The sequence below is a fragment of the Cynocephalus volans genome, chromosome 8 (assembly GCF_027409185.1).
Source record: "Cynocephalus volans isolate mCynVol1 chromosome 8, mCynVol1.pri, whole genome shotgun sequence".
In the NCBI taxonomy this organism is placed as follows: domain Eukaryota; kingdom Metazoa; phylum Chordata; class Mammalia; order Dermoptera; family Cynocephalidae; genus Cynocephalus; species Cynocephalus volans.
In genome coordinates this window covers 9,883,533-9,908,864 of record NC_084467.1, presented here as the reverse complement: position 1 = coordinate 9,908,864, position 25,332 = coordinate 9,883,533, and the positions used below count along the sequence as shown (strand labels likewise).

At 40.9% G+C, this 25,332-nt stretch overlaps 1 protein-coding gene across 6 annotated transcripts in view; it reads right to left on the bottom strand.

Moving 5' to 3' along the window:
• The window catches only part of VPS13D (vacuolar protein sorting 13 homolog D), a 256,779-nt gene that overhangs the window by 37,880 nt on the left and 193,567 nt on the right, over nucleotides 1-25,332 (bottom strand). For 4 of the 6 annotated variants that reach the window (XM_063104869.1, XM_063104870.1, XM_063104871.1 and 1 more), the window contains 2 exons: nucleotides 15,525-15,657; nucleotides 12,881-13,076 (listed from right to left, as the gene is read on the bottom strand). In XM_063104869.1, the coding sequence (XP_062960939.1) occupies nucleotides 12,881-13,076; nucleotides 15,525-15,657 (329 nt within the window). Of the gene's footprint in view, nucleotides 1-12,880; nucleotides 13,077-13,305; nucleotides 13,474-13,939; nucleotides 14,054-15,524; nucleotides 15,658-25,332 lie in introns of those variants that run through there. The other 2 variants (XR_010024193.1, XM_063104873.1) reach the window with 2 other exon arrangements.

Sequence of the window (25,332 nt, the reverse complement as noted above, 5' to 3'; positions counted from 1 at the left end):
GGGTTTTCATACACCAAGGCTGAGAGCCCAGGTGAGTCCCTCCACCCAGCAATTCCAACCAGGTCTGTAGGCCTGAATTTAACAATTTTGTGTAAAGAAAGAGAATGAGAAGAACAAAAGCCCAGCAAAGCATACGAACTCTTGTCTTAGCACTATAGCAAGTGGCCAGCAATATTTCAGGAATAGGGCATAAGTAAAAGCTATCAACATAATCTGTTTCACTTTCACTCAACATTCTATATTCAGGAAGGAATATCAACACCAATACCATTTTTTGATCATGACACATGCCAGGCTTCATATACACTGTATAATTTAATTCCTATGACCACCCACTGACGAAGGCATTATTATCCCTATTCCATACGAGTCAAAGAATTTCACCTTGGAGAGATGAAGAGGAGAAAAAACCTGCTCCAGGCCATAGCTAAGAGAGAGCCGTATAATGACTCATATCCAGGGCCCCTTTAACCTTGTATTACTGATGTGGGGACCAAACAGTGCTTTGGGAGCCCCTTCTTGATTCCTGCAAATGCCTGGTTTCTCTTCACACTGGCTGTGACACTGCTCCTTCCCATTTCTTCTCAAGAGCTGGGGAAGAGCCTGTGATTTTACGTTCTTTCCACATCTCTTTCTGAAACAAGCACTGCTCTTTGAAGAAAGACCTCTTGCCCTTGGAGTGTCAAGATAAGAAAACTTTCAGCAACTTCCCTTGGAAACTACAAAACACCCATCAGCACCCAGGATCTAAGTACAGTCGCTCACCATCTGCCGGCCCCTCTGAATAGCTTTTATGGTTCAATGAGGGGTGGTGACAGGGCCATGTCACTACCATAGGGTGTGCTATTTCTTTCATGTTCCTAGGATTTGACAAGAGCCTTCTACAACCTGTTTCTTTACAACACACAGAACGAGAGATTAAAGACTGATACCAGGCTCAAATTTGTGGCTGGACTAGCAAAGTCTTCTCACCAGATGCATTCTAAATCTTTCTGGGAAAGAAGGGCCATAGATTGCTTAAGCAGATGTTGTCCAGAAGTTGTTGTGATGATTAAATGAGATAATACATATAAAGCACATAGAACCATGCCTGGATCATAGTAAAACTTAAAAATGTTAGCAGTAATGTTATTATTATTTATTAATATCACCAAACTTAGAAAGATGTTTTAGCAGAAATGGATAAGAATTTCAACAAAACCACAGTAATTTGGAGCTACTAGTTGGAAGTGGAGGGGAAAAGACATCAAGAAAGGATGAATAAATTAGTAAAAAGTCTAAATATAGGACTTCTGATTAAATACGACAGATTTAGTCCAGAGATCCCTCTAAAATAAAAGCAAAGGGATACAAATGGCATGAATCCAAAAGGATAAAGAGGAGGTGTCAACATTATTTTAAAAGCTGAAAAGCAGATGGACATGCAGTGCTAAAATTTAAGCCCAAGGGAGTAGCAGCAACAAAGCAGTAAGCTAATTAGTTTGGTAGAACCTGCTAAATTTCAGAAAGAGGGAGGCACCAAGCATCTCTGAAGGCCTCGGGCATAAAGGATGAAAAGAGAGGCATCTATGTCAAGTAGTGAAAATAGAAAGATTGGTTAAGAGTCTGTATGAGAAGCAGTTAGACCCACAGGTCCCCTCTTTGACCCCCATTCAGCCTGTTGCTCAATAGAAGACTAGGATCAACAGGTCCCCACCTGATCACTCCATGGTGAGGCCCCCTGAGCTCCACACAGAGAGCTCCCAATCAGCTTTTTAGTGCCTTATCTTTAAATAGAAGTAGAACAGATAGCCAAGAATTGCCAAACACCTGAGGATTGTCCCTATTCACTAAAACAAACAAACAAACAAAAAAAGCCAAAACAAATAAATGAAAAAAAGAAATTCAGCAGAGTACTAGGGCAGTAGCTCTAAATGGATATAGAGAGTAACCAGGCCAGATAAGAGCAAGGAGGGGGAGAATTTCCAAGAAAAATAATGAAACCAATAAGATATCTAATGCATTTCAAAAAGAGAGAGCACGGTTTGTGGATAAATGAGCAATAGACAGAAAATTTAAAAAAAGAAAAAGGAGTTACTAACCTGTAGGGAAAGTATAGGAAAATGGTCAGGGTCCCTCAGATGTTCAGAATCTTGGTGAGCATTTGATGTAAATATGCATGTGTGCCCAGGTGTTCCTCGGTTATTGTCTAACGTAATTGTGCATGTGCAAAGGACAAGTGGCTCTGATCCATAGTGCCCCCCACCCGCCCCCGGGATGCCCCCAGGGGGTGGGTGGGAGGGGCCACAGGGAAGCCACTACTGCTGCTGGAGGCTGTTGCTGCAAACTGTTGCTGTCAGTGCCCCCAGGATGCCCCAAGAGGCCGCCGCCGCTGCTGAGTACTGAGCTCGGGTCGTCTGCCAGGGGCTCCTGGGATCTTTCCCAATCACCTAGCTTGTGGACCTGCATGTGAGGGGTCTATGACCCAGCCTGGCATGTGAGGGGTCTGATGACCCTGCCTGGCATATGAAACAATACAAATGGAAACTTAGTCTTTAGTTATGAAATGACCATAACCCTACAATTGGCACAGTCACATAGCAAAACATAACCACAGGGTAAAAAAAAGGTGAAAATAAACATCTGAGGATAAATTAGGAATATGCATATAGAAGACTAAGCAAACAACAATACTAAAAACAACTGCTAACCCCAGGGAGAAAACACAAACCAAAAAGTTAAAAAATGAAGCACAATCATAGCAACCTATGTGGTTTTAATGGGAATGTTACTTACATAGTCATAATTTATAACATAAGAACTGAATACTGGTTTATCCGGAAAGGATGATATAAATAAAAAATGGGGAGAGGGGACACGGGTGTATTGCAATAAGAAGTCAAATGATGTCAAAAAATAGCAATCTGTCTGTTTTAGAAATATGGAGGTATATATCTCCAAATTGAAGAAATAGTCAAAAGTGTTGAAAGTGGTTGCCTCTGTGGAAGGAGGAATCAGGGATAAGGAAAAAAGGGGCAGGAGATTGCTGTCTTCCGTTTTCAGACATTTAGAAAGTCTCTGACTTTTAAAAGTGTGAACAAGGGGGCCAGCCCGTGGCTCACTCGGGAGAGTGCGGTGCTGATAACACCAAGGCCACGGGTTCGGATCCTATATAGGGCTGGTTAGCTCACTGGCTGAGCGTGGTGCTGACAACACCAAGCCAAGGGTTAAGATCCCCTTACCAGTCATCTTTTAAAATAAATAAATAAATAAATAAACAAAAATAAATAAAAGTGTGAACATGTATTTACTTTGATAAAATAAAATTTAATTAAAAATTTTCAAGCAAAATAATTCAGGTCAAAAATCATCGGTTTTTACACTGTTCTTTTTAAATTGCAGAATAGATACTAAGTAATACAATTATTAAATATGTACAAAGTGTACAGAAAAATTGAAAAAATCAAAGGATCATTAGCTAATTTTACAAACAATTAGTAAAACTATAATGATTTGTTTTGAAAGAGCAATAATGGACCTGGTAATGTAGTAGGAAAAAAACACACCTATAACTAACAACCCCACCCCCGTCCCCGCCACCATAATGCTAATGCAATTTTGTTGTTTTCAAAAACAAACAGCAAGTCAAATCACTAGTAAAGGGGTACTTTAAGAAACCTCTAGGAAACGTGCTATAATGAACATATAAGACTGACTTAAGAATATTAACACACAAGGGCCGGCCTGTGGCTCACTTGGGAAGAGGGTGGTGCTGATAATACCAAGGCCAAGGGTTCAGATCCCTATATAGGGATGGCCGGTTAGTTCACTTGGGAGAGCGTGGTGCTGACAACACCAAGTCAAGGGTTAAGATCCCCTTACCGGTCATCTTTAAAAAAAAAAAAAATATATATATATATATAAACACACAAAACAATCAGCTTGGTGATTCTCAAGAACCTGGAAGACTCTTCAAAGCAGTCTGTCCTCAATTATTTAAATATTTTCAGTACTTAATACCTATTATATGACTAGAATACATATAGTAGGAGCTAAATATTCAATCAATAAATTTTTACTGTCAATTTGCCTATACTTACTAAGCAACTGGCTCTGAATATCAGAGCTGGCTAAACTCTGAACCGGCTAAATTAATGAATTAATAAATGAATTAATGGGGCCCCTCAACAGCTCAAACAAAAACACAAAAACCTCTGAGGTTTGCATCTTTTCACTAAGGGATATAAAAGCACTTTACATGTGGTAATTTCGCCTGTGAAGCCTTAGGAGGTGGGCAGGTGCCAGTTATTACTACCCTAATTGTGCTGTTGGGGTCAACTGGTAAAGTCCAGGAAACTGAGGAACCCCGCCCTCTGTCCATGCTGGCATTACACAGTGAGGTTATGGTGGTTTCTAGCCAGGATTTCCGTGACCCATACTCCTCATAATGAGAGGTGAGGTTTTGCTCTGACTCCCCTTTGAAGTTTTCTGCAGTCCTCGGGATTTTATGATACAGCTTGGGTCACCCCTGCCATTATCGATGTTTGAAGTATGTTTAGGGAAAATCTACTAGGAGCTGTCTCTGGTGTTAACACAGAACAACTGCCTCATAAAAATTGCTTTCTACAAGGAGTTCAAAGGAGCTTATCCAAATATTGTGGGTTTGTCCTGCTTCAGCTTTGCTAGAGTAGAAAGCTGAGGTTTTGGCAAGTAAACTCTGAAATAGATACACCTTTCTCAATTACCTGAAAGAGTCAGGGCAGTGCTAACACAACCAGTGGCCTTTTGACAAGATGGACCTTGCACTTTGAAGTAATCTGCTCTGTATTTACCATGCTGCTGAGGTTAAAATTTATTGGGATGGTAGGTTAAGGCAAAGGACTAAATTAGGTCAATTATTTATAAGAGGTCTTTCTGATATGTGATAAAATCTTTCCAATTGTTACTTCAAGAAATCTAGTAAAAGTCAGGAGCAAACCAGGAGGGCTGACAACTGTTGGCAGGAAGCCAAAGTGGAACACCACGTAACAGTGGCTCCTGTAGTTTAATCCACATTGATCCACCATTGCCGATATGTGCTGTTTACAGCAAGACGGTGGATCATTACCATATTTTCAAAAAAACAGCTTGTCAAGAAAATTAACCAGGTACAGGTGTATCTGTCGGCTGGCAGCATGTTCACAGAATCATGAGGATGAGAAAAGTGGCACTGTTTTACATTTTTGCAAATCTCTTTAAATCTTGCTTAACAAAAAAACAGCTGTATTCTCCTATCTGCTTCTACATTCAATCTGTTGCAATATCACATATTGTGTAGCTTCTGGAAAACTGCCCTGTACACATTAAAGAATATTATTATATAATTGTTATATCTATGAATTCATATATAAATATTTGAATATATAAAAGTAGGTTTGATATTATGGATTTGGGGTTCCCCAGGAGTCTCTAGGCCATATTTTGAGACCCTGTTCTCTAAAAAGACCCATATGTACAAATTCTGTAGTAATCAGAAATCAGTTTCCTCCATGTATTAAAGTACATTTACTAAGGATATAGATTAGTAACACTGTTAACCTGATTTGAATTACATAAGCTCACTATAATAAAACTCTTTCAGAGTATATTGTGATAAAAATGTTTTGCTAATTAGATCTTATTTTTCTCTATTCGACAAATCAATGAGAAATTTAGCAAGAACCTGTCTTTGAGAGGCAGTCTACAAAGAGAATACTAGATAAAGGTATTGATTGGGGCATGAAAACACAGGGTGAATTATATAGCACCCAAACCTACCTTTCCTTCTCCCAAAGCTTAGAAACTATTATTTGTAATATAATACTAAGTCTTTAATTCCCTACTGATCCATATGTCCACTGTGTGTCTCAGAATTATCTGAAACTCTCTAGGAGAGGATCTTAAGTCAAACCAGGACCCTCTCTTACAGGAAGACTCCAATTTCATCCTGGGCAAAGATGGATGATTCTGTAAGGGAAAACCATGAAAGACAGAGGATAGTCATCAAAACCTAAGAAGTAAATCCAAAGCTGTCACAGGAGTTCCACAAACAGTTCGTGGCTCCTCATTCTTTAATGCACAAGATAGAAATTTTTCTCAGGAAGAAATATAAATACTGTTCTGTTTCTCTTGAAATTCAAACCAAAAATCTCAAACATGTATCTCATGTATATAAGATTAGATGTCACTCCAGAATTTTAAAAATGAATTCACCAAACACGGACGGACTACAGATTAACAATGGCTAGATTATTTAATTTTTAAATGGAAAAGCCAAAATCAGTAAGCAACTACACTTTTCATTCTATTTTCTTTGCACAAGACCTATTGGTTAAGATACAAGGACTGGACTTTAAAGACGTACTAAATTCAGTTGATTTTTACTTTTGGAAGCAGGATTGTGCCATTTCCATGAAGTCAGTCATCTCTGCATGCCAAAAATGGCAAAAATTAGATGCTCTTCTTTCTAGAAATGATTAAAATGTACCATGACCAAAAAAGTGGGTTTTTTTTTCTAATAGATAATCTTGCATGAAAATGAGTCATGGGATTTCAGAAATGGAAAGACTGTTCTCAAATATGTGTGTGCATGAACACACACTTTGCTTTTTTTTTTTCCCCCCCAGCAATAGATGTGAGCTTTCCATAAGTTAGGTTATAATGAGAATAGCATCGTCTGGGGCCTTTGAGTGAAAGGAGAGTAGAGTATTTAGAGTTCAGCAAGAGGGAAGAAGTCTATCTAAGAAAATAAGATTTCTCTGCTTGTGTCTGAGAGGAATTTTAACTTATAAGGCACAAAGGACTGTTGTTTCTTAAAAATATCTTAACCTATAATTTCATCAGCTTAATTTCAGACCCAAGTGAGACATCCAATGCCATTAACACAGCTCTTAATGTTGGTTCTTCTTCTGAGGTTGCTTAGGTAGAGAGGAATGAGAAAATGACCCATCTACCCTCAAGCATTCTTTGCAAAGACCTGGTTTGGCAAGACTAGGAAGTGAGAATATATGGCTCTCATCTCATACATACATATATACAAGGGTGAGCAGAAGATATAGTGGCTTGCCACTATATCCACTGTGTCACCTTTGGACAACAGAGAAGAGAGATGACAGTCCCTTTTCTTCAGTTGGACAGAGCAATAACTTTTCAGTTTCCACTAAAATGTAATTCCTTCTCATGATGAAATCGACATGTTAACTAATACATCAGCTGCCCCAAGTCAATAGACAGATATGCCCAAAGATAAGAAACAGAGCCTCAGGATCAAACACGTACTAAGTCCCAGCTTTTCACCCTTACCAATATACATGTCTTTGTATCAATGACACTACAGCCTACAGGACTCATCTGGAAGGAGTATGTGTGAACTTCTTAAACAAGTATGAAGCAGTAGCCACAAGATGACATGGTGTATTTTTCTGAAGTGTTAATTTTACTGGACAGCAATTAAAAATATTGTCTTATTAAAGCAAATGTGGAATAAAATATAAAACCCATTTGTAGTTTTAAGAGAAAACAGAAACTTTCAAAGAAACGCTGAACTTGTTCTGCTCCCAGATACATGAGATATCAGTCTACTCTCCTCTGCCCTAAACGGAACACTGGTGGAAAAAAATGAGAGCACTGGTGTATCCTAATAAAGATTTTAATTTCTATTAGATTTTTCCTTTGGAAGTTCCCTAAAAGCTCAATTTAAACCAATTCTGCTTGATGTGCTATGTGTAATACCAAGTTTAACAAACGGCTGCTTTCAGAGTAGAATAATTAAAGCAGTATTGCCAAACTGGAATGAAAGAGTTAGCAGAAGCATTTCTTAGGTTCTCTTTGTTGACTTTTTTCTGACTTGTCCAACCTGACTTCATTCAGGCTCTCCTGGGTAAGGTGCAAACACTGTAACAAAAAGGGCTTTTCCTTAAGAAATCCATTTCAATTTCACATCTAAGAGGCCATTAATGGAAATTGTCTTTAACAAATCTGGGGTGGTATCTAGGGAATGTTTTTACTGAAAAAGTCAAATATGACCACCATAAATCTTTTCTGTGAAATCAACTAAAAAACAGGTTACTCAAAAGCTCTCAGAGCAACTGGAATTTATACATCTGCATGCACAATACAAGGGTCCTGGGATTCCAGAGCATTATCAGTCCTGATGGCTATATTCTTAAACACTGATCTATCATTATCCTTCAAATTCCCCCTTCTTCCTTATCTAACTTAAATGAGATAAGCTCCAACACTCCTAAGCTTTGCTAAATTAGTTTAAATATTTCAAGTTCTGCCAACTCCCACTTCTCCCCCCACTTTCTTGGTCTTGACTACGAAGGTAAAGAAATATTTTGGAGGAAACCTCATGGCCCGAGCTTCATAAATCTTCATCTGCTACTTTCCTAAAATGTCATGCACCCCAAAGTCTATAACAAACAAGCAAATAAACAGCCCAGAGTCAGACACTCCTCTCTTTTCAAAGGTATTTTTGCCTTCTATTGTGAAATGGCTGTTCCCGTGTCCCTGTAGCTTTCTACACTTCCCTCAGATACCAACACATGTCTGCAGAGAACCAGGCGCTCTCTCAAGGCCTGGCGCCCTGCTTTGGCCTGCTCTGTTTGAGGGCAGCAGGCTTTTCTACATGGCTTCAATGGCACCACAAGTGTGGCTGCATCTGTGCCATTTCTGTAAACTTTACTTGGGAACAGACAAATGTGGCCCAATACACGTAGACGAGAAGATGCAACCTGAGCCAGCAGAACGTTGCCTTGGAAGAGGCTTCTTATTTCAGTTCCAAGCCACACATACTTGCACAGTGAACAAATGCCGCAGGGGATATCAGTCCACAACATTCACGGTGAGGCCAAAGGCTCTGCTGTCCTCCGCCCTCTCCTCTCCCCACCCCCACCTGCCTTCCCAAGGACTATTAGATTGCATAGAAATTTCAGAAGAAAGTTAGGTGGTTGTCTGTTTGGAATGCCTGCACCCTCCAACAAGGAAAGGAACTTGAAAGTATTTTAATCTAAAAGAAAATAAGAGGGGGGTTCCCTATAAATAAAATCATGCTCAAATAAACACAAAAAGGAGCCAAGGTTTCCTGTAAGGCCACTTTTCAGATGGATTACTGGAAGGAGTATTCTTTCACAGTTTTATGGCTTACTTTGCTATCATCTGCTTAAAATTTGGGTCATTTAAAACAGAGAAGCTAAGATCTAAGCCTTCACTTGGATGAAATATTACAAAGGAAGCAGAAAGTCTCATTCCAAGTGCAGACTCAGAGAGGCAGAACTCTTGGACTCTTGGGTTCTATTCCTGGCTTGGTCCCTGGGCTCAGGTCAGCCCTCGGTCAGAATCTCACTTCTAATCCCTTCAAATCATTTGTTAGTCCCTGTTGTCTAAACAGTGGGGAAAAACCCTGAGTAACACCCCTGGATCCTGTTCAATCGACTGAGATGGTTGGAGATGGTTATAACTCACTTCCAAGAAACCAGGGTGATTTATCCCCTGGGTAGAACTAGTATGTTCCTAAGAGATCACAGTGCCATCAGAACAAACCTTTAAGGTACTGAAACATTTCTCCACCTGCAAGGATCTCTGTGCTCCTTTAATATAACTCAAAAATAATATTGCCCAGCATTTGTATAGTTCTTTATAACTTCCACATTAAAATAATTCTGGTTGAGCTCCAAACCCCCGAGAGGCAGAAAAAATAGACAGGTATATTTATCCCCAATTTATAGATGAACAAACTGAGGCTTACATAGGCTAAGAGACTTGATCAAGGACCCAAAGCTAATAAGTGAAGGGGTTGGGACTCTGTTGTTTTCTGGGTCACATGCTCTTTTGTCTCTAACACATGGCTTCTCATTAATAACCTTGCTTTTGGACCTGGACAAATGGACTGAGAGAAACTGGTAAAAGGGCAACTACTTATCCCTTCACAAGAATCTGTAGTGCTTTTCAACTGCAATAAAGGACACTGTGATCCACTGAGGCCCCCTATTAGCATGGATCTAGTGTTATGTCCCACTCACCTCTGGTTACTTCTCTGCTATGGCTTTCCTACTCCTGGCAACTCCAGGAAGAGAGAAGAGATGTAGAAGCTTAATTCCCCCTCCTCTGGGCTTCCATGTCCACAGGCCCATGACTATCTGGCTGCTCCTCACTGATCACTGTAGCTTTTGTTTCTAGGAGGAGTGAATGGTTAGGTAGATAGCTAACTGTTCCAGGAAATATGCAGTTAAACTTCAGTTAGATTGCCTAATTACCATTTGCTCAGAGGCAAACTATACAACTTTCCTGTATCTCAGGTGCCTCCTCTACACCGGCTGTGATAAAGAATGACCAGGGCTGACTGGTAATGGTTCCACAGTGCCTTCATCAGGTAAGGCACCAAGCAAAGCTCATCATGGAGGGCATGGGCTCTGCTGCTGAGATCTAAGCTGACAGGCCAGAGGAACCAGAGAGAGAAATGCAGAGCTGGCCAAGATGCTGAATCATGTCAGGGTTCAGCACCATGAGTAAATTGCTGGGGGTAATAAACCTTGAGTCATCAGGGAAGACATTGTATAGCATGCCATTCCTTGACACTAAGTGAATCTGATATACGTGTGAGGGAAATCCAGTAAGGACCAGCCAGGCCCAGGCAGTGCAGCATAATGCAGGGGTACTGGGCTTAGAGTCAGTAGATGGCCTTGGGCTGAGTCTGGCTCTATCATCGCCAACCAGCTGTGTGGCTGTGGACAAGCCATGCAATTTCTCTGAACCGTCTTGTTCTCATTTGTAACTGAGGTATGCAGATTAAATGAGATCCCATGTGTGAAGGCATCTAGACAGTGCCTGGCACTTATTAAGTGATATGTTTCTTCCTTCTGGTATTGTACACGTGGTTCCCTTTTTCTTTCTTCTTTTCACCTGACCAACTCCTATTTATACTTTCAGGCTTCATCTCAAATATCACTTCCCTAGAAAAGCCTGTCTTGACTCTACTGACCACTAGATTAGCCATTTTCCTTCTGTAATCATACAGTCTCTCAGCATCCTGTAAACCTCCTCTGTGCCATTTATCACAATTTTAGCAAATAATTATTTATGTGATTGTCTGATGTTTGCTGCCGTGCTTGATTATATGCTCTTTGAGACTTAGGGACAGTCTTGCTTTCTGCTATATTCCCAACCCTGAGTTCATAGGGAATTTTCAATCAATATTTACTGACTGGAAATGAATAAATGACACATATGTACTGGCTGACACTAAATCAAACCTTCTATGTAAATGCTGGACAACTGGTAAAAACGGTAAGACCACCTTTTTTTCTGAAGCAACCATGGCTACATACTCGTGCTCCTAAAAAGAATGCAAAATCTCAAGACTTCCAAACTGACAATATACAAAACTCAAGTGATTTCTTTCTAGTCAACATCATTCAATTTTATAGCACAAATAATCTTTTAAAATTTTAACACATGTACCTCAAACCCTTTTTGAAACAAACCAATCAATCCCTTGACCATTTTGGGATTTTAAGAATAAGGATGGTTCTTTGGGAATTCTTAAGGGTCTTCTGCTTTACTCATATTTCATTAGGTCTTACTGTTTTAAATAAATACTGGAGATAGACTTCTTGGGCTTTGAATAGAAATGGGAAAATTAACTGGAAATACTTTTAAAGCCTCCCTACCTCCTGCCCCAAAACTTCATAAATGCTTCAAAAAAACTTCAAGGATGGCTTTAGCTTTGTATCTGAGAATAGAATGTGACTTAACTAAAGTAAACTCCACAGATCCTTTTTTAAAAAGCAGCTGCTTCCAGATGGAAGGCATTCTGGCAGAATGCATTACACGGTCACAGTCTACAATCTTAAGCATTTCCCCTACTGCAGTAATGTGTCATCAGTAAGGTTTCCTGGTGACAGACAAATGGATCCATTTTAACTGGGGACAATTTCACTTCAAATCCTATTGAAGGGAGCAATAGGGTGTGGACACGGCCCAGGCACCAAGCATTCTAAAAGGGCACACTAATTCACTCGGGGAACCTATTATCCAGGCAGCAGAAAAATCCTTCTGGGCTTAAGTGGAGCCCAGCTTGGCTGGGAACTGTAACATTCATTATACCCTTTGTTGATAAGAATCCCTAATTAGTCACTCTGGAAAAAGCAGGCTAAAATAGGCCAATAAAACGAATAGCTAAGTTAAAGTGGTTGGGTTCTGTAGGATTTGGAGCCATATGGGCTGTCGTTGATATTCAGCCTTAGCTGGTATCAAGATAAGACAGCATCCCACAGCAGAACTGCTGACTTGCTAGCTAGAGGTGGGGGTGGAGAGATATCTTCCTTATAAGGTTGGGGGACTGGTTGGCACTTTCAAGTGGATAGAAAACTAAGAAAGAACAGACCCATGTGGTGACCTACAACTGCAGGGATTCTAGAACTATACCATGGAACACAGGAATAGGGACCCAGCCTACAATCTCATAGTTTTACTCATGGGCATCTGGGGGTCCACTTGGCTTGGTGAACAGGGGAGGCTTGTAAGGGTGTAATCCTATTTCTGATCTCTCTAATGAAGAAAAACAACATAGTATGATATATACATGTAGATATATATCTGGAAAAACTCATGCCAGGTTTTTGTGTCTTATTTTCACGGACGAGGGCAATTCAAAAAGTTCATGGAAAGATTCACGTTATCTTTTAATTCTATTTTTCCACGGCCTTTTTGAAATACTCTCATGTTTATAATAGGAAGGTCAGACATTTCAGCTCTAAACATTCAAATTAAAAATCACATAATTAAGGCAGAAAGAATATGATTAAACACATCAGGATGCATTAAGAGAAGGAGGAGACCTGGCCTAGAAATTGCAAAAGTCATTCCCCCCATGACCACTGACCTGGGGCCACTGAGTGTGGCTGTGTCTCTCACCGCCTGAGCTGTTTCTGATGCAAAATCCAGGGCGCCTGCCACTGGTTTGGTCACAGTGCCAACAAGCCCTTTCCCAAGGCCAGATATAAAACCGCTGACACCCCCTTCTGTTTTCACACCTTCCACTGTTGAAGTTATAACACTGGTCAATCCACCAATGATACCTAGCGAAAAAGACAGGGGCTGTTGTAACCTGGCCAAGGACAAAAGCAAAAGCATTTAAAGCCAAACCCCAAACCCCTCAACTCCATGTACCTAAAATGATAACTTAAGGGCATTCTGTTAATCTCTGTGCCAGACAGGCCACAGAAAGGCCAAATCACAGAGAGAAGATGCAGCATATTTGCCCAATAAGTCCAGAGTCAGAGGATATATATTACATATTGGTCAGAAGTGTGTTCCAGTTTAAAAAAAAAAAAAAAAAGCTGAGAGGTTAACAGGAGGCCATTTTCCATTCCAGAGCTTGGGCAGCATATGGGCAATCAGGAGAAGACACACATGATAGGAATTAAATCAATAGGAGACTAGGGCTCTTGGGGAAAGCCAGAAGAAGTTGGGATCCTATAAAATATAAGGCAGAGAAATAATCAAACATACACACCACCAAATGTTTGAAATGGGGTAAAAGCTACTGTACGCTTTGCTGAAATCAGGTATAGGTAATTATAGCAAATGATGAAGTCTTCATGAAGGGCACCCCCAAAAGCTGCCAAAGCTAGCTGGGACCCTCAATGGAGTCAGTTCAAAATATCAACCTAGGTCAAAAACACAGTCCAAACATTATGAAAGCTGACGGCAATGGCTGAAAGAGAAGTAGCCAGAAGTTGGCAAAGGCTGGAGAGGTCACAGGCATTGCGGGGAAAAGGCAGCCCTGTCCGGGGAGCATTTCCAGGACTTGTGCCAGGGACACTCTCAGGATGTTTACCCTCTGACAGTGGGGGTGTGAGCAAGCTCTCTAGACTCTTCAGCTCTAGTGAGATAAATTGGTAAAGGAAACTCCTTGGGTGAGAATGTACTAACAACTCACAGCGTTTCTTTTGGATTCTGGGTCCATTTGCTCCAGTGAGGCAATATTCCCTTTCCCAACCTTTTGAATGAAGTTCTTGGCAGAGCATGCACAGTACAGGGGTTCAGACCGGACCTGAGAGACAGAATATTACTGGACCCGGGTCAGGCAGGGCCTACAGAGAGAACTGAGCACAACTCTAATATTTTAAACCAAGGAGATTGAGTGTATTCTAGTCTTGTTATCTTTTAACGGTCTTTTCACCCTGAAAAAGAATCTCACTCCAGGCTACTGCTTTCATATAACCCAGAGTTCAATGGACCTTCTTTAGATGAGGCCACTGGTTCCTGGTCTTAGATCGGCCTAACTGGTTCCTGTACATATTATCAGAATGATCCTTGGCTGACGGTGATTTTGCAACCTTGAAACAATCACCCACTTTTTCAACACACTGTGTGTTCATCTAGAAAGTAAGGACAGCCATCTCCACATCCCCAGGATGCTGGACAGATAAAGGCAATTATACATAGCAAAGCATTTTATATTCCTAAAAAAAAAAAAAGGCCCTCTAATAGTCTAATGCACTGTCATTACAGTTACTAGAAAGAATGATTAAATCTTTAACCCCAAATGATTACCTGATGGTCAACTTTTAAAGTCTATAAACAGATGGATTTCAGCCAAATTTTACTTCTAGCCTGATGTCTCCTTGGGGGCTGCTCCCTTTACAATTGAGCAGCCTTAGGAAAAGCAAAGGCATTTTGATCCAAACCTCACCATCAGGAAAGCTGATAAACAAAAACTCTGCCCTAAACATTGTGTCCTAAGCACAAATATAATTTTTTTTAAAATTATCTATACTCCTTCCTCTTCCTCCAAATGCAGATAATCAAGACTGATCAGTCTTGATACGACTCTGAAAGCTTCAGACAATTCCAAGGATCTGGCACAAATTTCTGGTTCAGTTTACCAGCCATAACTAAACATGAGCTATCTGTCGGCTGTCACGTGAGGTATACAAGTACAAAGGTGAACACAAAATGGTCTTTATGCTGTCACGGCACTCACAATCTATCAGAGACCAAGACATACCCAGCTGCCATGTGTACTCTAACTGTCATTAATTCTAACTGGGACAGTGGAGCTGGGGAGATGTCATTTGAGTTGGGACTTATAGGTTGAGCAGGATTTTGATAAAGCAAGGAAATGAGGCAGAGAAGGGGAAGGTGGTGGACCATGAGTGAGCAAGGACTAGGAGGCATGTCTGGGGAGCAGAACATGGCTGTGTGTGGCTGAAGCACAGGGTGGTTGGGGGACAGTGGTTAGAAAAATTGGCTGGGTTTATATTGCAAAGGCCCTCAATGCCATGCCAAGAGGTTATTGAGAAAAATGCAATAACACACAAATGAGTCAGAATTAAACCACTAAAAGTCAGAATTCAAACAAATTCAGAGATGAACACATGCCATCACCTACATCTCTCTGGTATGTGGATCTCCCCTGCTGTCAGCTTTTATTCTACTTGCATTTGAATGGGTGCAAAGGTACCTCTGAGGGACTGTGGCAGAACAGCCGTTCTTTCACAGCATGCTCTCATGTGACTTACCATGAGCCAAGCCATGGATGCCTGCTACGAGGTGCTCACCACTTGTGGCTGCGTGGTACCTGATGTATTCCCGCTCTGACTGATGCCGATTGTCCATGGTCTTCCCTAAGCCGTCTGATAACGTCCCAGCAAACTGGAATGAATTAAAAACATAAGGGGAAGTTTTAAAGCCTCAGCACTATTTTTAATATTTTAATTATTTTAAATAAATACCTTCCCTTGCTCCTAGCTAGGATTCAGTAAATACCAATTAGAGAGAGAGATTAATTGCTGAATTACATATACTGTGTGCCCCACGACAATGGTTCTCAAACACAGGACACATACGAATTGTGGGATGCTTACAGTGGGGGATACAAGGCTTACAAAGCAACTGCTAAACATCACTAATGACATTTAATTTCCACAACACTACTGAAAATTTACTGAAAAAATTAAAGGCATGACAAAATGGTCTTGGGGGAGGAGAGGTAAGCTTTGGGATTCTATGATGGTAAGGACACAGGCTCTTTGCTCTAAGAATCAGTGGGATTCAAAACAGGAAATGTGTCAGATTAATGCTTTAGAGTTTGGAATAAAAATTTCTGGAGAGCTCAACCTTCCTCAAGTAATACCTTCTTTCATTCATTCAACAATTACTGAGTACCCATTAGGTGCCAAGCTTCATTTGTCAAAAGAAAAAAATTAAGTAGATGAAAAGATTAACAGGTTAGGTCATCTTTCTTGGGAAGAGGTAGACTTGAACTCATGACTTCAAATGCAAACTCATTTTCTCCCACAAATCAGAGAGATTTTATTTATCCTGGCATACTTTAACCAGAGAAGCCATCTCATCCATCAAAGCTGGATAAAAAGGACATAAAACTCTGTTTTGTCACAAGACAATTTGAGAAGGTTTAAAGTGACAGTTAATAAACCACAGGGTACTTATCCTCATCATTCAGGCATAAAAAGAGAAGGATATCAAATACATAATTAACCTTCTCAGGAAAGATCTACCAAAACAAGTGGTTTAAGTGCCAATGACCTAGGACTAACCTTTTAGAAAACTCACAGGAATGTTATTTAGATACAAAGCTCAGTGGAAAGAGTCAAGGCAAGAGCTTGCCTGGAAGACCCAGCATACTGGGTAGCCATCTGGGGCCTATTTCATTCTGATTTGGCAAGGGCGTGTGTGTGGGTTACACAGATCAGATCTGCCCTGGAAACCATCAGTCCTGAGGCTTCTTGACATTAGTGACAGGGGAGTTCTGGGCACAGAAGGAGGACTAGAGGAAGAAACAGCAATTTTATGTAAAGCAGTGGCTCCCAAGGCAAGCTATGGGATTACTCTTTCATTTTGCTCAATCTAAATGCTTTCATGATCGAGAGCAGTGATTACTGACCTTTCTGGAGTTGCAATCTCTATCAATATTTGTTTGCTTTTTGCCTTACCTGCCCCATATTTCCCATCTAATTAGAGAATTAAAGTGAATGAAAATTAATTTTACAATTTCCTTTAGGGCAATCAGAGACACCACAGGATATTGCAAAGCCAGCACTGTGAATTACTAAGCAGGGGCTTTACGCAGGGATCCCTTTTAAGAGCATCCACAGTATAGCAGAAGAACCACGAGACTGGGCTGCAGTCCCCTCTCAACCATTCTGGTAGCTACATGACCCTGAGCAAGGCTCCCTACCTCTGAGCCTCACTCTGCATCTGGAGAATGGTGATAGTACCTACGCTGTCATGTGGCTGGAAGGATTAGTGACGACGGCCCAGGTCTAGCATCTAGTTAGCATTCTTACTGTTGTTATTAGTCAGCTACTAGTCCAAGGAGGAACATCTTGCACTGTTTGAAGAAGGTCTTTCTAAGGTTTAGAAGTATGGTCATTTGCAATAAGATTTAACATTAAAAACCAAAAACAACAACAACAACAAAACCCCTCTTTCCAGCAGATAAACACTAGCCTTCAAAGTGAGTTTTTAGAGTGGCATCATCTATAAAATTAGAGTGTTGGACCTGATAATTTCCCAAATCTTTTCCATCTCTGACACAGTGTGTGATCTACAACCCAAGGTGGAATGTCTTTATTAAGCACTTACTCTGGGCCCAGCACAGATTTAGGCACCGCTGAGAATACAAACAAATAATAGCCTTAGGTCTTATTCTTAAGGAGCTGACAGTCTCATTGGGAAAATATCAATTATATATATGAAACAGCCAGAAACAAGAACCCAGAATACGAACTATAAGCAGGAATCTAGACAGATGAAAATGTAACCCTTGTTTCAGAAAGGGTGAAAAAGAGTCCCTGCTATGTTCTAGAATTATGTAGGTTGCCAGTGTTCTTCATTCAGGGTCTGGGCAAAAATGCTTCTTCCTGATGCCTCAGAAGTAGAGAGATCACACATCCCTGTCATGCTTCTCTGGTTAAAGTATGCCGAGAGGCACCTGCTCTACCTGAAGATGCCTGTGCTCCACCTGAAGACGCCCAGGAGCACCAAAGCTCCTTTCAGGGTCTTGTTCAAGTCTTCCCCATTTTACTCAAGCTCTTACCCTCCTTGAGAATAGATCATTTCCTTGGAAGAAGATTAAGTTAAGGTCTCTTTTACCTATTTCTACAGCTGACTAGGAGAAGTAAAAAATCCCATAACACTTTTTTCCCCTTGAGAGAAAAATCTAGGCAAACTGCCCAGTACCATTCCTTCTTCTAACCCCTGCCAATTAAACAAGCTTAATGTCCAAGGTTTATGAGTGAGCCTATGCCAGAAGCTTAATTGCCAACTGATTCTGGTGCAGCAGCTCAGCACCTCTAGCACCAACCGGCTCCTTGGTGCTCACTGTACAAAGACACCATTTTGACCCAAGGAGGATGGGTTAAGATGACTTAAGAGATTTAAATCTTCCCTTTCAATGCCAGAATCTTCCACATGCTTCTTAGGTGCCTCACCTTTGCCATGGAAAGGTACCTACACCTAACTCAACTTACCGTAGAACCTCTGTCTGAATTCCCACCTCTCTGTCTAAAGTAAGTTGGCTTACTTGTGCAAGCCAACTGGACCTGTCCTTTGTCACGTGGAAGTAAAAAGTAAAGGATATGAAGATATTAACAGGCAATCTCTCTTCAGCACTAAAAATGCAGCTTTGAGAACTCAGAAAACTTGGGTAGATGTTGATCTCTGTGATCCAACCAAACCCGTACTGGTGAGAGGTTAATCAGATTTTACTGGGAGAGAATTTCATAGGAATTAAACCAAAGCCATCTAGATAATAGATGCAGTGGTCAAAGGCTGGGCCTTGGGCCAACCCACTGAGTTCTGATATTGAATCCAGGCCACCATAAAGTGTGGTCACCTTTCACTATGGGAGTACCTAAATTAGTCATCCTTAATACCACCTCTCATTCCCACCTCAGTGGGAAGGTAAACCACACCCTATCCCTTATTTCTCCCTCAAAGACAGCATGGGAACACGTTGGGTGCAGAGAGGGAGGGGACTCCAGCAGCACTTGTTATGGGTGCTCTCTAGCCTTGGTCTTCTCTGAAGCTGGGAAACATTATTTTTTACTCATGTCCTTGACTTTGAACACGATCATCAAAACTGAACAGAGATACTGACTAGAGCTACAACATCACATAGGGAGTGATTGGTCCCCAACATCCTTCATTCCCCACCCCTCAATGTCTTATGACAAATGAAGCCTGAGGTAGATATTCAGATAATTCAGACAAAGGAGAAAGAACCCCAGAGGCATTGAGGGAAAGGCTGAAAATCATCAGGATATGAGCAAGTACAATTCAGCTATGCACTCAGTCAGTCAACCAAGCAATCCAACATGTGCAACTCCTACTGTGTGCCAGGCTAAAAACTGAGAATCAGAAATCAGAAGTGGTTTCTGCCTCCTTCCCTCAAGACCTCGGTCAGGAAGTATGTATGTGGCATACCAGAAAGATAATCACACCTGAGTTCAAGTTCTGACTGTGACACTTAATAGCTGTGAGATTATGGATAAGTAACTTAACCTCTGTGAGCCTTTGTTTCTTCATCTTCAAAATGAGGATAAAACTATCACCTACAAGGATGCTGTAAGGATTAGATAAACATGTAAAGCACTTAGCACAGGGTCTGACACATAAGGGACATTCAATAAAAATAGTATTGAGTTATCCAAACTTCAATTTCTTCATATGAAAAACAGGAACATTCCGCAGGGCTGTAGTGGAGTCAGGGAGATACTCTACAGAAAAGGGTCTGCCCCCCCCCCCCCCCCCCCCCAGTAAAGCAGAAGCTATAAAAGCATCAGAGCAGGGAGCATGTGTTAGGCTCTTAAACTGGGAAAGCCACTAGCAACTGGAAGATAATTTGAACATCATTTTAAACTCACTTGTTATAAATAACACCAGGAGGAGCATTTGCAGAGACTTAAGTCAATCTTGCTCATTTTGTAGCAATTTCAAGTCCACAAAATACTTAAGGCTTCAAGTGAATGTTGTCCAGACTAAGTTGAGAGGTTCCAAGGAACAGAATGTCCTTCAGAAAATCTGCTATTACATGTGCAAAGACAATGATTTTCCCCCTTCTTTCGCTTCAACACACCACACTTCATGAATTCCGGCCACAGTCCAAAGTAAAGTCATCAATTTCTCTAAAGAAATATTTTCAGCAAGGGGATTAAAAAATCTAAGAAGCACTTCAAGATGCCAGTTCTACTGAAGAGCACACACACTGCGAATCAACACCCCACCTTCCAAAAATAATCTCATTCTTTATAAAAAAGGAGACACTGCAAGTTAGCCCAGGTTCAGGGCCTGGCTCTGAACAGCTGATTTTATATAACTGAAATTCAAGTAGATGCCGGGACGGGGCAAGGGAAAAATTCATACTGTGTCCCTCTGTTCTGTCTCCTATCAGCTTCCCTGACCCCTTTATGATATTCAGCAAGCATGGGATGCCAAAGGTATTCGGCCAGTGTAACAGGAGCCTGGGCTTGAGTTTCTCCCCCCTCTTTTGGGTTCTTCTTTCACAGTTATTTACCTAATGGAAATTTCCTCCTTAATATCCATGCCCCACTGAGTAATTGCTGGTGACAATATCTTCCTTGCCACCAGGGCACATGGTGACCACATATAACAGGAAAGGAGAGAGAAGTGGCAGGTCTCCGTGGGGTGAGGGAGTTTTATATTATCCCAACTACAAGGTTGTACGCCTGCAAATCTCAGCTACTAGCACACTCTAATTATAGTCAGCACTGCCTGCAAGAAGCTATGATTGAACACGTAAATTCGGAAAACCAGCTACATGTTGTCCGTATAAATAAGGTTGACGTGAATTTTGTAGGGGCTGCCATAATATAGTCAAATAGGCAGGAGCAAGGAATCAGATCTTACTCTGTCACTTACTAAATACGAATCCTCTTGAAAGCTGCTTAACTTTCCTGAATTTCAGTTTACCCATCTGTAAAAAACAACCACTTTCTTAAAGAGTTTCTTTGAAGGGTTAAGGAGCTAATGAAAAATGCTTGGCATAATGTTTGGTCATCAATTTTTACAAGGTTCTTAGAAAAGTAATTTGAGGCCTTAAACTTCAGAATCATTTTCAACTCTGCTGGTATACAATCAGGAAAACCTCCCTGGAGTCATATAAGACTTAAGTCATTTCAAAACTAAGATCTTCACCATTTCCTTCTGCTTGACACTGTTAAAATACCCACAGTCAAAATTATTCTCAGAGTGTGAGTTCTGCCTTGATGTTGAGGAACCTTTTTTTGATATTTGTGGACAGGGAAGAGTTAAAGTAAAATGTGATCCAAAAAGCAGTGAGTATCTATCACTGGCAAAAGGCGAACCAAACAGCTAGTCCTCACTCAGCCAAATGGCGAAGGGCTGGGGGCATGGAGGAAGGGCATTTAAAAAAAAAAAAAGGCATGGAACAAGCTAAGGTTTGGCAAGAAAGAGGCAGTTTGGATCCCAGATTTCTATCCACTAGAAGTGGAACAGGTTTGTCTGTTTTCAGTTCTACTTGGTTATGGATTATGCATAGCCCTTAAAGCAAAGAGAAAAAGGGGAAAGAATCCAGAAAGAGGACCCTGGGCAAGAATAATAAAGATATTTTAAAGCTGGGACTGAAATTCTACTCCAGTAACATGACTAAGCCAACGACCTTGGTTTTTGTTGGTCTTTTTTTTTTTTTTTTGGTCTCTGGAGATCTAAAAGCCCTCCTACCCTAAGATATACACCATGTTGCTATTTCACAGATAAACACTTATCAGGCAACAGACACTCCTTTTCAGTTAAGGAACAAAGTTATCCAAAGCCACCCAGAATTATCTCTGTACACAAGGTCTAAACACATGCAACAAAGTCAGACCTCAAGACTTTCCTGGTGTATTAACTAGCCCAAGACACACGCCTGCTGAACTGGCAGTCTCTCTTTCTATTCTGCAACTCTGACCTCATTATGAACTCAGATGTTGTTTCAGATTAATCTGGAAGTTCAGAGTGGTTTGAAACACTCCAATAATATGATTTTACTTTTTCTTTAAAAAGGATTGGTAGACTTTGCTATAAGGCTAAAAGCACAGAAATAAAGCAAAATAAACACAGGTAGACTCAGGAAGACTGATTTTCAGCAATCAACAAGTAGTCAGGGCTTAGGTCAAGTCCTATTTTCCCTGTTTTTTTCTACACCAATTATAAAGAATGTAGGCAAGAAGAGTCGTTAAACCCAGCTGTGGATGGAGATGTGTCTCACCTTTTAACTCACTGTAGGGGTTTTTGGCAGAAGGGGTAAATTATCATGGTGGGGATGCTAGACTCCCACCTATCCATTGCTGAAAACCCCACGAAGCATGCAGAGGGGAGCCTAAAGGTGGATTTCTGCACAATTAGTACCAGCCAAGGGGAATAAGCTTCTGACTTCATGAGAGAATTTGTTTTGCCATCCTAATAATGTTTTTCAATATGCACAAATGGCTCACACTTCAGTACTGACCAAGGAGACAGATTATGATGTGGGAAAAAATTCCCTCTTTGGTGGTCACACCATAATGCCTCACTTGGCAGATAAATTATTTCAACTCCAGAAAAACACACAGGCTTTGAAAAGCAAAGAGTCCTGATGCCAACTCTGTCACTAGTATCAGCTGGGAGAACGTAAGTAAAACACACTCTCTTTAGTAGTGTTTTCATCTGTCAAACAGGGAGAACACTACCCACAGTTACCCAATGAGACCCTGGTTATGAAAGCACAAAGCAAAGAGTTATTACTGCAAATCCTATTCTTTCTCCTAATGAGTGCTCCCCGCCCCCCCCTCCCCCCCGGCTTTTCTCCTCAACCAAATCCTGCCAGTCTCATCCTGAAATTACATAATGCCTGTTGTGGAACAAAGAGAAGTATAAATATGCCCATCATAAACAGAATAAAATCTCAAAATATAGAAATTTAGATATGAAACACAACATTCCTCAATAGAAAAGAAGCTCAAGCTTGTCTCCTTCCCAGTCACAAGGACTCCATTCCTGTCAAGCACTTTGTATTTCAAATGCACAGATATATTCTCTTTAATGCCAACAGCCTGGGAAGAAAGGAGCTAGGTGATGTTAGAAAGAACAACCACAGATGCTGGGCACCAGTATAAGCTGAGCTTCGTGTTGCAAAATCCGACAGCTTTCAGGGGTTTGAAATACCTTCACGAGGTTTTTAGAAAGAAATCTGTTCCCAATTGTGTCTTTAAATAAACGAAGCTGTAGGTGAGTATGTAGTAAAATACGTTAGGAAAAATTTCTAACTGCTGAAGACCATAGTGTTACTTTTGGAATTATAACCATCAGGCAACAAAGTTTACCATGTACCAGGCACTGTTCTAAGGGCCTGCCATTCATGAAGTCATTCAGTTTAATCTTCACAACAACTCTAGGAGGTAGTTCCATTATTATTCCTGTTTTACAGATGAAACTGGAAAGACTATGACCATCTCCAACAAAGGTCTGCTAAGTACATACCTACATCTGATGCTGAGTAATCTAGAGAGGGAAACCAACCACGATTTTTGTTATTGTCTCCATGAAAAACATCCTTCCTAAATGCTAGTGAAAATCACACGGAGACACCAGGCCTACATCTTTCCTCTCCCAAGCAGCAGAGCTGACAAAGGAAGGCAGCTGACAGAAGTACATAAGTGATAAAGTTGCTGAGAAATTACATGCAAAGCCCTGGACAAGAAAGAAGACTTAGGCTCCACTCCCCTTCCTTGATCCATGTCACTACCCAAACACCTTAACCATTTCCATCCCCCAGACCTTACCCTAGACCATGCAGCCGAGGACCCACTCCTTCCCTTCCCCAAAGCAATTACTCTCACTATCTAAAACAGGCCCCAAAGAAATAGGCGGGTCACATTACACCACACCAGGTTATATTACTAGCATGTACCATTTACACTGGGAGGTAAGATGGTGGCCAAGTTGGGGTAGGATTGGGACTAGTAATTTCAAGAGCTCCTGCCCGTGAAAAAGAGGTCTGCTCTTCCATCCCAACTTCTTACAGGATAAGGATTTACTGAAGAAAGTAGAACACCAAAAGTAAAAGATTTGTATGGTCAGAGCTGGTCTGGTCAAGTAAATCTTTTTTTTTCTTTGGTGGCTGGCCGGTATGGGGATCCAAACCCTTGACCTTGGTGTTATAAGGCTGCACTCTGACCAAGTGAGCTAACCGGCCAGCCCTCGTCAAGCAAATCTAACTACAGAAAGAAGCTATTTCTCTGGCAAGGACTATTTCATGTATGAGTAATGGATGTACGTACGTGGAGATACAAATCTAGGGGAGAGGGGCTAGTGGGGAGGGGAGCAAAAGCAGAAGAGAACTATCAAGAGAGAATAGACAAAAACCAACTATGCTCCTAGAATAAAAACAGATCTTGAAAGTTCATCCAGTTCAGTCTCCATTCCTCTTCTCTCCATCTTTCTCAGTCCTCAGCTATTTCTAGCACCATGAACCCATCTAAGAGCAATATACCACTAATAGTGGAAATTAAGCTGCTATTTCTAACAACTGACTAACTTTTTACAGGGGTGGGTAAGAAAGAGCCTACATTTTGCAAAAGCTGTATATACAAAGCCAATACTTCATATCTAGGTAATGTCCGGGAAGTTTATTCATAAGCAAGTGCAATAAATACTAGGTAAAATCATGACTGATAACTGGTCTTTAGCATCTCAGAGAACAAATAAGGTGGACCTATCTTTTGGGGGGTAAAATGGGAACGAGAGGTAGCTCGGATCAAAGGTACTTAAATTAAGTCCTATCTCATGTCTCCTGAGACATGGGGCTTCATCCCAGGCTCAAGTAAAAGGCCAAAAGAAGTTTCTCTTTAAAATAAATTCAGATGTCCCCACCTTTCAGATGAGCAAAAATTAAAATAAGCTTGCAGTTCAGTTATTTCCCAATAGTTCCTCAGAAACCACTGGTCTTTGCCAGGGATGCACCCTGGATTCCTCAGTGGCCTTTCAGTAGGCATTCCCACCTTTGCTATCTTTCAACTGACAAAGGGGGGCCTGGGAGAGGACATTTAGAATTCACACACATCCACTTCCTGCAGATCTGGTGTTTAAAGCCTGCTGAATTAGCTGTTTCCAGGTTAACAGATTTCAGGCCTGAAAAACAAGTACCTGGAATGAGGAAGAGAGCACAATCCATTTAACTCAACAGCTGCCCTTTCCAAAGATGACTTAATGGGCCTATTCTGATACCTTGTGTTGCTTTTAAGAGAAAGCCTTCATTTACTAGAAAGGTAGGAAAATGGGGGCTTTGGTTCAATGTACTTTGTA